We start from the raw sequence: 13752 nt of genomic DNA, 5'->3' as shown, positions 1-13752 counted from the left end.
GGTGTTGCACAAAATCCAAAGTCTCTTCTCTGATGAAACTGTACTTTATAAGCAATAGTCGTACCATGATTTTAAACACCATTCATAATCAGAACTCTTTGCAAATTCGCTGTTGTTTACAATTCCGTTATCATTAGCCAATACTATCCTCCTGTAGATAAATTAATGTGCAACAGGCTATACTTTTGGAACTTTTAAAAACATTTTGCCCTGGTAGACCCTATTTTGAATGATAGAACGTGCAAAAAAGGGGCTTTTATAATTGTTTTTTTATTCAGAAAAACAAATCATGCAGGATGTTTCAAAAGCAGTACAGGTTACATACATTGTGTACGTGTGTGTACTTCCGTGGGCATGTATGTATGCAATAAGCCTTGTAAAATAAAATAGTGGTTTAGTAAATAGTAACAGCAATGCTACGCAAAATGTATTAAATCATTTGGTGAATGCATTTAGTCCACAGGTAGAGTTCATAACACTAGAGACCCTATTCATTAAAAATGCTGACTAGGTTTCTGGCATAAGATAAAACAATATTTTTGTATTGAGCTTCAATTGAGCATGTTGGAATTATTTGTGTTCTCCATAAATCAATGTTTACAAGGTGACATTAAAAGAAACTCCATTGCAAATGAATTCAAGTGTAGCTTTGTCTTAGCTTGGAAACCCAGTGAACGGTTTTGAAATGGGCCCTAGATTGAAAATAGGGTTGGCTTGCCTTCTCTAGTCACTCGTAGGCTCAGTCACTGGTATACTTTACAAAGCCATTTTGGGTTTACTACCATTTAATTTGGGCATTTTTATTATTCAGAAATGTGGTGGGAACTCTCTTTGTTCGCAGGACTTCATCCTGCTAACTGTTCCAAATGTCCGAACTGAATTTGGAAAAAAGGCTTTTATGTACTCTTCACCATCGGCTTGGAACGCCTTCCAAAATAGTTTTAAATTGGAAGAACTTGTCCCAATTGGTGTTTTTAAATCATTGATGAAGGATTTTGTGGCTGATTCCTTGACCTGTCAATGTTTTTAATTTTCCATTTTATGATATCATTATGGCCACTACCGTAAATGGTTTTTACTATTTTACTTTTAGTTTTTCATGTCGTCTGTCTGTAATTGTGTATGACTTGGTGCTGCCTATCTTGGCCAGGATAAACAATCATAACAAATGATATTGCAAATACCCAAAGTATTATCAATGCTCTACAATATTAACAACATAATAATTTGTACATATATTTGCAGAAACGTAAAACAAGATATTGTTTGGCCAGAGGTATAAAAACATATCAGCATATACCTCTAGGCTTATATAACCCGAAAGCATTATACAAATACCTTCAAGATGCCTCTAAGAAACATCCATTGCAACAGTAAAATAATGAAATACACGACAGAATACATTCACTACTATCCCCCATAGTACAAAAGTTAACCTATTCTATTCTATAAATAAATATTCCAAACAGTCTGACACAGTTGTGGGATAAGATAGATCCCAAATTAATACAAACACTAGCATAAAAAAAAAACAGTTTCAAGCAATGAGCCTGAAGCCAGAACATTTAAAATGTCGATATACTATGAGGGTATTTCTTCACATTATAAGCGCAGCAATGCGCACACGGCAGTAAGTGCAAATGTTGCATTAGTAGGAAAACACCATTCTCAAAAGTGACCACAAATGCGATTATGCATGTAATGCTTTTTTTGTATATAAAGGTGCATTTTTATGGTGAAAATTATCTTCACCAAACTTCAAACTCACGCGCTGAGTTTGAAGAATATGCCACAACAACAAACCTGCCAATAGAGGGCCGCCCACCAAAACTCACGGACCAGGCAAGGAGGGCATAAATCAGAGAGGCAACAAAGAGACTAAAGATAACCCTGAAGGAGCTGCAAAGCTCCACAGTGGAGATTGGAGTATCTGTCCATCGGACCACTTTAAGCCGTACACTCCACAGAGCTGGGCTTTACAGAAGAGTGGCCAGAAAAAAGCCATTGCTTAAAGTGTTCGCCAAAAGACACGTGGGAGACTCCCCAAACATATGGAAGAAGGTACTCTGGTCAGATGAGACTAAAATATTGTTTTTCGGCCATCAAGATAAACGCTATGTCTGGCGCAAACCCAAAACCTCTCATCACCCCGAGATGAATAGTTATGCACACTCAAATGTTCCGTTTCACAAAAAAAAATAAAAAAAAGTGGTAGGCATGCTGTAAATCAAATGATACAACCCCCCAAAAATCTATTATAATTCCATGTTGTAAGGCAACAAAATAGGAATAATGTCAAGGGGGTGAATACTTTCGCAAGCCACTGTATATCATTCAAGTGACAGGCTACTATTGTAACCCATCACAGTATTCTTGATTTAATCTTGTCTGTACATATACTAAATAACATATGTGTGAAATTTGTTTTGATTTAGAAAGGACCATTATCATGCACCTGTATGGAAACAGGGACAGCTGAAATAAATACGTCAGTAGACTATACTCCTGTTTTAAAGAGAAGCAATGTGCTTAATACTAGGATAGTTGACAAATAAAATATAGTAGGCCTAGCATATGGAAAGCTGATGGAATTCTATTTTTAATAATGACCATCATTCTGTTTTCTCACGCAATTTCTCACGCAAGAGCTTGGAGAAGTCTAATTAGCGTGACTAAACGTTCATGTGGAATTTGACTGCCGTCATGACGCGTGGCCACACCGAAACAGCCGTAGCCATACTATAAAATTATGAAATGAATTGACTGTCCTTCATGCTCCGGTCAGGAACTTTGGCCACCAACGGTCATCTAGCCACCTGCACATAAATTGACAACATGGAAAAGATGTGCATTATTAGATTGAACACATACATTACAGTGCAATGTTGTAAAATATTACCCATTACAATAATTGACATAACTCAGCTATAATTACAAATGGATGGGGTCAAATACCACCTATGGTTTTGCCTCACATTTGGGCTTCTGAGTGGTACAGCGGTCTAAGGCACTGCATCTCAGTGCTAGACGCGTCACTACAGACCCTGGTTTGATTCCAGGCTGTATCACAACCGGCCGTGATTGGGAGTCCCATGGGGTGGCAAACAATTGGCCCAGCGTCGTCTGGGTTAGGGTTTGGCCGTGGTAGGCCGTCTTTATAAATAAGAATTTGTTCTTAACTGACTTCCCTGGTTAAATAAAGGTTAAATACAAATTGTATTAAATTAACCAACCAGTGGTTTGGATCTTTAACTTTATCTTTTGGTGATAAAACAAGTGTTGTCCGTGACATTTTGAAAGTGATATTCCTTATGTTCTAAACTGTCTATTTATTGATAAATGCAAACTTTGTAGGATCAACAAAGGAAATGTATTTATTACATTAAAGTAACCAATTCTAAGTGACAAACCAAAGCAGCATATAATTCACACTTGTTTTATGCTATCTCCATAATTACTCGTTAGGAAATTATTTTGGTAATAAACAAGCGACATTTCAATATTAGAGGAACCAGAAGAACCCTATAAGACTTGAGTTGGATATCACTGAATTATTCAACCATCCAAATTGCAAGTTGAAGAAGAGATGACAGAAGGGTTGATATCAATCTAGACTTACTTCCCTTAGGCAGCATTGACTTCTTAACGTCCTCCTCACTGCCTATGTCTGAGGACCCTTCGTTCTGGCTGCCTTTACCTGAAATAGAGGCAGAGGGAAACTGTCTTTCTACAGTCTCAAAGTAATTAGGAAACAAATACAATCTCAGTCTTGGATTGATATTAAGTATGGACACATGACTGTAAGTCGCTTTGGATAAAAGCGGCTGCTTAATGTATTTTTATTATGGGTCAACGGATATTAGATTACCAGAGTCTGATGAGGTTCTGCTTTCATCATCTTTGGATAAGAAAAGGGAGAAAACAGTCACTCATTTCATTCCAGATAATACTTAGTCAAGTAAAGTTTCAGTACAAGAAGATCATGTTGTAATAGGAGTTGAATGAATGACTAAAGTGTTTCAGACGTATTCAAAACCCAAAGGGAAATCTAAACAGTATTGGTTGTTACATAGAACACCTTTTTAAGTTTGATGGCCGGATTGTTGTTCTGATATTAAAGCATCATATTGTCCTTATAACTAATGTCAAAAGTATGTTATATGTAACATTCAACCATTATGTTGATAAATGACATGTACAGTGCATTTGGAAAGTATTCAGACCCCTTCCCTTTTTACCACATTTTGTAAGTTTCAGCCTTATTATAAAATTGATAAAATTACATTTGTTTCTCATCAATCTACACACAATACCCCATAATGAAAAAGCGATACATTTTTGGCTAATTTTATAAAGATTAAAAAAACAGAAATACCTTATTTACCCAAGTATTCAGACCCTTTGCTATAAGAATCGAAATTGAGCTCAGGTGAATCGTATTTCCATTAATCATCCTTGAGATGTTTCTACAACTTGATTGGAGTCCACCTGTGGTAAATTCAATTGATTGGACATGATTTGGAAAGGCACACGCCTGTCTATATAAGGTCCCACAGGTGACATGTCCGAGCAGAAATCAAGCCATGAGGTCAAAGGAATTGTCCTGGGGTACCAAAAAAATGTCTGCTGCATTGAAGGTCCCCAAGAACAGTGGCCTCCATCATTCTTAAAAGGAAGAAGTTTGGAACCACCAAGACTCTTCCTAGAGCTGATCGCCTGGAGAAGGGCTTTGGTCAAGGAGGTGACAAAGAACCTAATGGTCACTCTGACAGAGCTCCAGAGATCCAATATGGAGATGCGAGAACCTTCCAGGGGGACAACCACACTCTACCAATCAGGCCTTTATGGTAGTGGCCAGATGGAAGCCACTCCTCAGTAAAAGGACATGACAGCTTGCTTGGAGTTTGCCAAAAGGCACTTAAAGGACCATGAGAAACAAGATACTCTGCTCTGATGAAACCAAGATTGAACTCTTTTGCCTGAATGCCAAGCGTCACGTCGTGGCATGGTGGTGGCAGCATCATTCTGTGGGAAGGATTTTCAGCGGCAGGGACTGGGAGACTAGTCAAAATCGAGGGAAAGATGAGCGGAGCAAAGTACACAAAACGTCAGGACCTCAGACTGGGGCAAAGGTTCACCTTCCAACAGGCCAACAACCCTAAGCACACAGCCAAGACAACGCAGGAGTGGCTTCGGGATAAGGCTTTGAGTGTCCTTGAGTGACCCAGCAGGAGCCCAGACTTGAACCTGATCAAACATCTCTGGAGACATGAAAACAACTATGCATCGACGCTCCCCATCCAACCTGACAGTGCTTGAGAGGATCTGCAGAGAAAAACCAAATACAGGTGTGCCAAGCTTATAGCGTCATACCCAAGAAGACTTGAGGCTGTAATCACTGCCAAAGGTGCTTCAACAAAGTACTGAGTAAAGGGTCTGAATAGTTATGTTAATGTATTAATTTAGTTTCACATTTTCCATAATTTGCAAAAATGTCTAAACCTGTTTTTGCTTTGTCATTATGGGGTATTGTGGTGTTTGTTTTAGAGAATATGAAATATACTAATTCAAGTCACTGATGGAGACTTAAGGTTAAGCGGGTCTACACAAGAAGTTAAGGGTTATAGGAGGAAGGTATATAGTGGGTGCAACTAAGCTTGGAATGTGTTGAGTGCAGGGAACACGATCGCATGTAGCAGTACTGATAAACTGTTGAAGGCTCATAGCACTTAGCTCCCTGCTTAGCAAGAATGATGCAATGTTTAGCGCTAAGGACGAGACTCCACCCAAAGTGGGGTATGAATACTACCACGGGGGAAGCCATGTCTGTGTCTGAATTTGAGCTGTATCGACCCTTTGGGAAGAATTAAACTTGGTTAAGTTTCTCTAGTGACTGAGTTATTTACTCTGAAAATTAGAACCTAACAGTGTGCAGATTGAAGAGGGGGAAGAAACAATGTAATCCATTTTAGAATAAGGCTGTAACGTAACGAAATGTTGAAAAAGTCAAGGGGTCTGAATACTTTACGAATGTGCTGTATACAGACAGAGGGAGAGGCTGTGATACTAACCTGTAGTTCTCAAGCCAGGAATCACTTTGATGTGTAAAGAGAAAAATACATAGAAATGTTATAATGCATATGGATTCTGGCCGTAGGGCCCCCCCCTTCATAGAAGTACCTTTGTTAAACTTTTCTTAACATTTAACAACAAAAATAATCAAGACCTACCAATTGTCCCTCTTCTGTGCAGAACAAACAGGACCACCGAAACCAAGATCAGAACTACAATAATGGCGATGACTGTCCCAATGACTACAGCACCGAAACTACTGCAATCACAACATTCTCCATCTGAAAAACAAAAGGCAGAGTATTTATAAAAAGCAACAATATGTAACCAGAAGCTAACATCAGTTTCCTTCCTGCTTCACTTGCAAAGCTGTTGTTAGTATGCTGTTCAGTTCAAATTAAGATTGTTTCCTGTGTCAATAACACTAAACCAAATTAACCATCAATAACACTAAACCAAATTAGCCATACTTTACCCCATTTTCCCACAATTGGCTCCTTCAATGATCTATGGCTGACAGAGCATTCATAAGTTTCCTTATCTGCCTCTGGGATCTGCACACTCATCCTGATCTGGTAGGTGTCATCATCATTGGGTAGGACTCCTGTAGACTGCACTCCATCATGTTTGGTTAATGTAACACCATTCTTCTTAATATGGATTAACACATCTTTGGGATAGAAACCTGTGGCCATGCAGGTCAGTCGGACATGTCCTGCAGTTTTGGCCTTTTTAGCAAATACATAGACCTTTGGAGGGGCTAAAGAGGGAATAAACAGAGAACATTAATATTATTTCTGATCTCACATGTACAAATGGTTGTTTTTGTTTGTTAGGCTATACTATTTAAGTACTCACAATCAGCCCTACTGAATTTGTTGTGCCCATATTCCATGAATTTGGACAGCCAGTCCACACACTCCTTCTCCAGGTAGCCCTTGGTGTACTGGTTGAGGATCTGCACCCCGTCCCACTTCCTCTTAGTCGGCAGAGCTTGATCAACTGGGGCCACCCACTGCATAGTGACATCATCAAAGGCCAGGAAGTCGTCACCATCGTAGCTGTATTGGTCGGTGCCCTTTATGAATTTCAATGTGCCGTCACTCTGTTGGTCAATCTCACAGCCATGTTTCCACTGAAGAATATGCAAATCTGAGCGGAAAAAACAATAATGAAAAAGAACGTTAATGACGCTTCAATGACAATATACATGGATAACTAATGACCTACAATTTTAAAAGATTAACGGTGAGTGTAGGACAGATTGCAGGTGTTCCCTCACCAGTGTTGTTGTGCCTCATGCGATCCATCAGGATGTTGACGTTGACTTTGAACCACTGCTCCTTGCTCTTGCGTGACTGAGTGCCTTTTTCCCAGTAGTCTGGTGGCAGCTTCTCCCTCATCCACTCCTGTTTGGGAATCTTCTTCTTTGACACACTGTCATAGTAATCAATCTGTCTGTTGTTCATCAGACCCATGGCAGTGAACTCATGGATACCAGGCAATTCTAGTGGCTTTGACAGGGCAGTGTAGATGTAATTTAGGGAGTAGATGTCTGTAGGGAAAAAGATTTAAACATTGAGATAATTTGTCTGAATCTGCCTTCTCTCCATGTTACTCAGACTATGCTGTAAAACATGAAACGGAAATTACTGTACGTCAAATATTTATCTCTATCATACTGTAGGTCTGTAACGGCCAACAAAATAATGTATTCAATTAATAGTGTCAAAGAGGCTCTGCATGATGTTGTCTAAATGGTAGGTGACATAAATAACAAATAAACCCACACTAGTGCATTAGTGAGAAGTCGGACACATTCTGCAACTTATAAATCAATCTATTTCCTATTAATATATTAAAGGGATACTTCTGGATTTTGGCAATGAGGCCCTTTATCTACTTCCCCAGTCAGATGAACTCATGGATACCAGTTGTATGTCTATGCGTCCAGTATTAAGGAAGTTAGAGTTAGTTTCACAAGCCAATTTCTAACTAGTGTTAGAGCAATGACTAAAAGGCTATGGGTACAGCTAGTTAGCATTGGCTCGTGAAAGTACCTCTAACTTCCGTCATACTGGACGCAGACACCTAAAAATGGTCTCCACGAGTTCATCTGACTCTGGGGAAGTAGATAAAGGGCTTCATTGATAAAATCCTGAACTATCCCTTTAAGCCAACACCTAGCGACCTCATCAAAGAGTCCGGACCTCTTGGTGGAACGATTAAGGTGTTCGCTTGACAGCTGTTAGATCCAGGTTTGAGTCCCGGTCGGGGCTATCCCCCGGATTCGCTACCATATCAAGAAAATGAATCATATATATTTCCTCTTTCCTTTGTTCGTGTATTGTTTTTTGTTTGTATATTGTATTTTAAATGTGTGACTGTCCTTGTGTATAAGTGTTTTTTTAATTACATTTTTTATTAACAAATATCAACAAACAAAAGAGGAATAGTCACATGCAAACAAGCATACATACAAACTATTTACATTGCCAGGAATCCTAAACAAACAAATCATATTCATTAATAATACAACACGTTTTAATTGCCTTTTTGTTTTTCATTTTAGTTAAAGTAGTGCCATATTGTTTAAATTCATTTATAAAGTGAAATAAGTTAGGTTTTGAATTAGACCATTTGCATTTGTGAATATGAAATTGACCTAGTATTATTAGCAGTTGAATTAAATATACTACATCTTTATCTATGTCAGAATTTCTGAAATAAATCATTATAGCAAAACCATGAAATAGACCAAACGGTCCTATTTTTTTTGTAACAAAATTCTGTATGTCAATCCAAAAGATTCTACTATAAATACAGGCAAAAAACAAATGCAAAATGGTCTCCTCCATTCCACAGAAATCACATTTATAGTCAATATTCAGCTTGAATCTTTCCAAAACATGTTTCACCGGATAAATTCCATGTAACATTTTAAATGAAACTTCCTTTACCTTGTTACTGATACAATATTTGTTAGCTATTTCCATGCTTTCCCCCATTGTATATCACCATAGATATTTGACCAAAAGAATCTTGCTGAGGGAATTATAGTATCACAAACGATATTCCTAATCTGTTTATTACTGTCACGCCCTGACCTTAGTATTCTTTGTTTTCTTCATTATTTTGGTTAGGTCAGGGTGTGACAAAGGGTGGTTTGTTTAGTCTTGTCTAGGGTTTTTTGTATGTCTATGGGTTTTCGACTCGTCTAGGTAGTTATATGTCTATGGTTGCCTAGATTGGTTCTCAATTAGAGGCAGCTGTTTATCGTTGTCTCTGATTGGGAACCATATTTAGGCAGCCATATTCTTTGAGTATTTCGTGGGTGATTGTCTATGTATTAGTTGCTTGTGTCTGCACTTATTATATATATAGCTTCACGTTCGTTTTATTGTTTTGTAAGTTTATTCAGTGTTCTTCGTTAATAAAAGTAACGATGCGCATTGGTCCTCCGATCCTTCTTACTACTCCTCCTCAGATGAGGAGGACGACGAACGTGACAATTACTACATTTATCTTTGATGTTAATATTGCCAATGAATATATGTTCATGTAAATCTATGTTACTTACATCAACCACAGAGGAATTTAAAAGAGATACAACCCCCTTTGGAATCGCATCAAAAACAATTGCATATTCTTTCGGGGTTATTGGAATTTTAAACTTATCAAGAAATTTCCCATATGAGAGTAGATATCCATCCTCATTCAGTAACTGACCAACCAAAATAATTGTATTCTCAAACCAGTTACGAAAAAAAGAGACCTATTTTTAAATCGTATATCTTTGTTGTTCTATATAAAGTATCTGTGAGGGGAAAAATTGTGTTTATACGCTAACATCCAAGCTAAAATTGCCTGCTTATGGAATTTGGCAAACTTGACTGGGATTTTATCAACATCAAAATTACATCGAAGCAAAAATTCGAAACCACCAACAGAGTCAAATAAATACTTCGGGAAGACATTCCAAATACTGTCCTGGTTCTTAACATACTTCAGAATCCAATTCATTTTAAAAGTATTATTTAGAGTATTGAAATCTAAAACCTCAAGACCTCCTTGTTCTTGGGTATTAGTGAGAATGTATTTTCGTAGATAGTGAGGCTTGTTCCTCCAAATAAAATTATAAAGAATCTTATCTAAGTCCTTTACAATTTTAAGGGATAATTCAAGTAATAACGAGACATAAACCGATCTGGATAACCCTTCAGCTTTGGAAAATAAAACACGACCGTATAACGAAATATCTCTAAGCAACCAGAGGTTCAATTTCTCCTTTGTTTTCTCAATAATGGGGTTAAAGTTTAATTCACTCCTTTGTTTTTCATCCTTGCATATAACAATTCCAAGATAAGTAACCTTATCTTTAATTGGGATACCATATACACTGCTCAAAAAAATAAAGGGAACACTTAAACATCACAATGTAACTCCAAGTCAATCACACTTCTGTGAAATCAAACTGTCCACTTAGGAAGCAACACTGATTGACAATAAATTTCACATGCTGTTGTGCAAATGGAATAGACAAAAGGTGGAAATTATAGGCAATTAGTAAGACACCCCCAAAAAAGGAATGGTTCTGCAGGTGGTGACCACAGACCACTTCTCAGTTCCTATGCTTCCTGGCTGATGTTTTGGTCACTTTTGAATGGTGGCGGTGCTTTCACTCTAGTGGTAGCATGAGACGGAGTCTACAACCCACACAAGTGGCTCAGGTAGTGCAGTTCATCCAGGATGGCACATCAATGCGAGCTGTGGCAAAAAGGTTTGCTGTGTCTGTCAGCGTAGTGTCCAGAGCATGGAGGCGCTACCAGGAGACAGGCCAGTACATCAGGAGACGTGGAGGAGGCCGTAGGAGGGCAACAACCCAGCAGCAGGACCGCTACCTCCGCCTTTGTGCAAGGAGGTGCACTGCCAGAGCCCTGCAAAATGACCTCCAGCAGGCCACAAATGTGCATGATGTCATCTGCGCTTTCTTTGATTTTAGATGTGAGGATGCGGACGATGTTGTCCTGTAGCTGGCTCATTGATGGTAAACTTCTCAGCTTCTTTGGAAGTTGCTCCTTGGTTGGGGTATTCGGGTATGATTCACATTCACTCCCCTTTTTTACACTGCAAGCATATGAGTAAGTCTCAACAATGCCTCTTTTCAAGCTAACTTAACTACACACGCTGAAACTGTTCGATAGCTAGCTTGTTCGTTGGAAATCGTCAAAAATATATTTCAATGCTTTGATTAATTACAAAATTATTCAAAATAGCTACATTGTATGTTTAGATATCATTTTTTGTGAAAAAACAAACAAATTGCAACTGCAGTCTAAAACCATAAACTTTGTGTCACCCCCTCTCATGCCACCATCTTGAGCGCCCCCCCCCCCCCAAACTAAGTGTATAAATGTTTTGTCAGTTGTCATTATGTTTTTTTTGTTGCACCCCAGGAAGACTAACGTTAGCTGCTGCTAAACAAATAAACAAATGTGTGTAAAATTGCAGTAGTCATTATCAGTATATAGACTACCGTATAATTGCAAACACATTACAAACATATAAAAACTTATTTGCACATTATCTAATTTGTGATAAAAGATAGATAAGGTAGATAATGCTATGCCTTGTTGGTCTAAGCAAAGTAAAAAAGCTCATTAATGTATTAATGTTTCCTTACAAATGTGTGTTGTTATTGCGCCGTGCCTGGCCTGTAAGTGCGCAATAGCTTTCCAGTAAGCGATACAATGGATGAAGGAACGGGCGTAAAGGTCGACTAGAAATGCTACAATGTAATTACAACAAGTAGACTACTATGCTAATAGACCACAGCAGTATATATATGGTAAGCGATTTTAAAAGTAATATTTTGTATTATTATTTTGCCACGTCTGGCTGTAAACGTTTACTTTCACTTTTGATATCGAGTACACAACTTACCGCTTTGGCTCCGGCAAATACATTCTAGTGAAAAATATAAAACAAGAAACATCAAATTAGGTCTATACATCTTGCTAATTATTTTCTTCAGCTATATCCTTATTATAGTATTTGTCGATGTAAAGTTCCTTCAGAAATATATGTTGCGTTGCGTTCCTTGCCCTTTGAAGAGTATTTCTAGCCAATAGTGATGGGTCGTTCGTGAACGAGTCTGCTCTAAGAGCTGACTCTGACTCTCTCCACAGTTGCCAGAGAATGGCAAGTAGATGGAAAAGTGGTCTGTTGTGTTAGCGACAATGCAGCTAACATAACCAAAGCCATGAAAATGTTTAAATGGACCCATCATCCATCTTGCCCACACAATCAACCTGATTGTAAGAGATGCTCTGAAGATGATGAAGCTACTGTGGACAAAGTGAAAGCAGCTGTGGAATACTTCCACAGGAACACAGTAGGTGATGAAAACTAAAGTCTACACAACGCCAGATGGGGATGCCTGAGCTGAAGCCTAAACAAGACTGCACTACAAGGTGGAATTCAACATTTTATATGTTGAAGGGGTTTCTTGAGTCAAAGGATGCCATCATATCTACCCTGGCCATTGTCAATGCACCTGTTGATGCTCTGACCCAAGAGGAATGGGAGGTGGTGGAGGAGGTGTGCAGAGTCCTGGAACCCGTCACTGTGGAGATCAGTGGAGAGAGGTACAATAAGCAGTTATTACTACATCATTATTTAATCCAGTATTATATATGTATATGAGCAGTAGATGAGAATGTAGTGTCAGTAGACAAAACATGAACCTGAACTAATAAGTTACTGTACTCTCTTTTCAGCTATGTGACAACCTCAAAAATGATACTCCTGTGTAAGGGTCTGCAGCGAATCACAGCCAGCCACCAGAGAAAAGCAAATGTAACCACAGGACATGTGACAGAGTTGATGGACATCCTATGTTCATCAATGGACAGAAAGTTCCACCAAATGAAATATAATCACGTGCTATCAGAAACCGCTGCACTTGACCCCAGGTTTAAGAAGTTAGCCTTCAGTGATGCCAGAACAATTGATAAGGCTCTTCAAAGAATAACCTCAGCAGCAGGGAGGGACAGCCCCAGCAGTCAGCTGGCTCAGCCACCAGGGCAACAGGAAGAAGAGGGATCAGATGGAGTAGAAGCACCAGTAGTAGTGCCACAAACGTCTACTGTTTGGATGATGTTTGGCGAGAGAGCAACTGGGGATGCAGTACGAAGGAATCTCTCAGCAGATGCCGTAATGAAGGTCCGATCCTATTTGGAGAAGCAGAAACTCTGAGCTGGTGGAAGAACAAGGGCTCTGTCTACCCACGGCTTACTAAATTCATGACAGGGAGACTCTGCATAGTGGCCACATCCGTTCCCTCTGAGAGGGTCTTCTCAAAAACGGGACAAATAATTACTGACAGAAGAAACCGCATCAGCCTATGGAAAGTGAGGCAGCTTGCATTTCTGAATGCTAATCTCCCATAAAAGCTCAATCTGGTCAGCATTGCTGTGTGCTGCTGGTTATTACATGGCAATAAAGAAGAGAGAAAAGAAGAACCAGTTTAATGTTTGAAGTGGGATGCTGCAGTTTTGCACATGATTTACTTTTCTTTGATATGGTGTAATATTCTATTATGCCGTTCAGATTGTATTCGTTTTGAATTGTTAAATTTATATGCACTTTGTTTATATACATTTAAAAAGTTATACTTTA

At 38.7% G+C, this 13752-nt stretch overlaps 1 protein-coding gene across 2 annotated transcripts; it reads right to left on the bottom strand.

Annotated features, from left to right (window-relative positions):
• Positions 1 to 251: 251 nt before the first annotated feature.
• LOC139554675 (major histocompatibility complex class I-related gene protein-like) lies at positions 252 to 12247 on the bottom strand. 2 transcript variants are annotated; one of them, XM_071367696.1, is made up of 9 exons: positions 12016 to 12247; positions 7355 to 7627; positions 6931 to 7224; positions 6548 to 6832; positions 6231 to 6353; positions 6072 to 6095; positions 3869 to 3898; positions 3620 to 3697; positions 252 to 2816 (listed from the first exon to the last, which is right to left on the bottom strand). In XM_071367696.1, the coding sequence occupies exons 1-9, from the start codon at positions 12083 to 12085 to the stop codon at positions 2809 to 2811; spliced, it is 1185 nt and encodes a 394-aa protein (XP_071223797.1). In that variant the 5' UTR covers positions 12086 to 12247; the 3' UTR covers positions 252 to 2808. The 2 variants fall into 2 exon arrangements, with proteins under 2 accessions (XP_071223797.1, XP_071223798.1); XM_071367697.1 differs by lacking the exon at positions 6072 to 6095.
• Positions 12248 to 13752: the final 1505 nt, after the last annotated feature.

This window comes from Salvelinus alpinus, chromosome 26 (genome assembly GCF_045679555.1).
Source record: "Salvelinus alpinus chromosome 26, SLU_Salpinus.1, whole genome shotgun sequence".
Lineage (NCBI taxonomy): Eukaryota > Metazoa > Chordata > Actinopteri > Salmoniformes > Salmonidae > Salvelinus > Salvelinus alpinus.
This window is presented reverse-complemented; position numbering and strand designations above follow the sequence as displayed.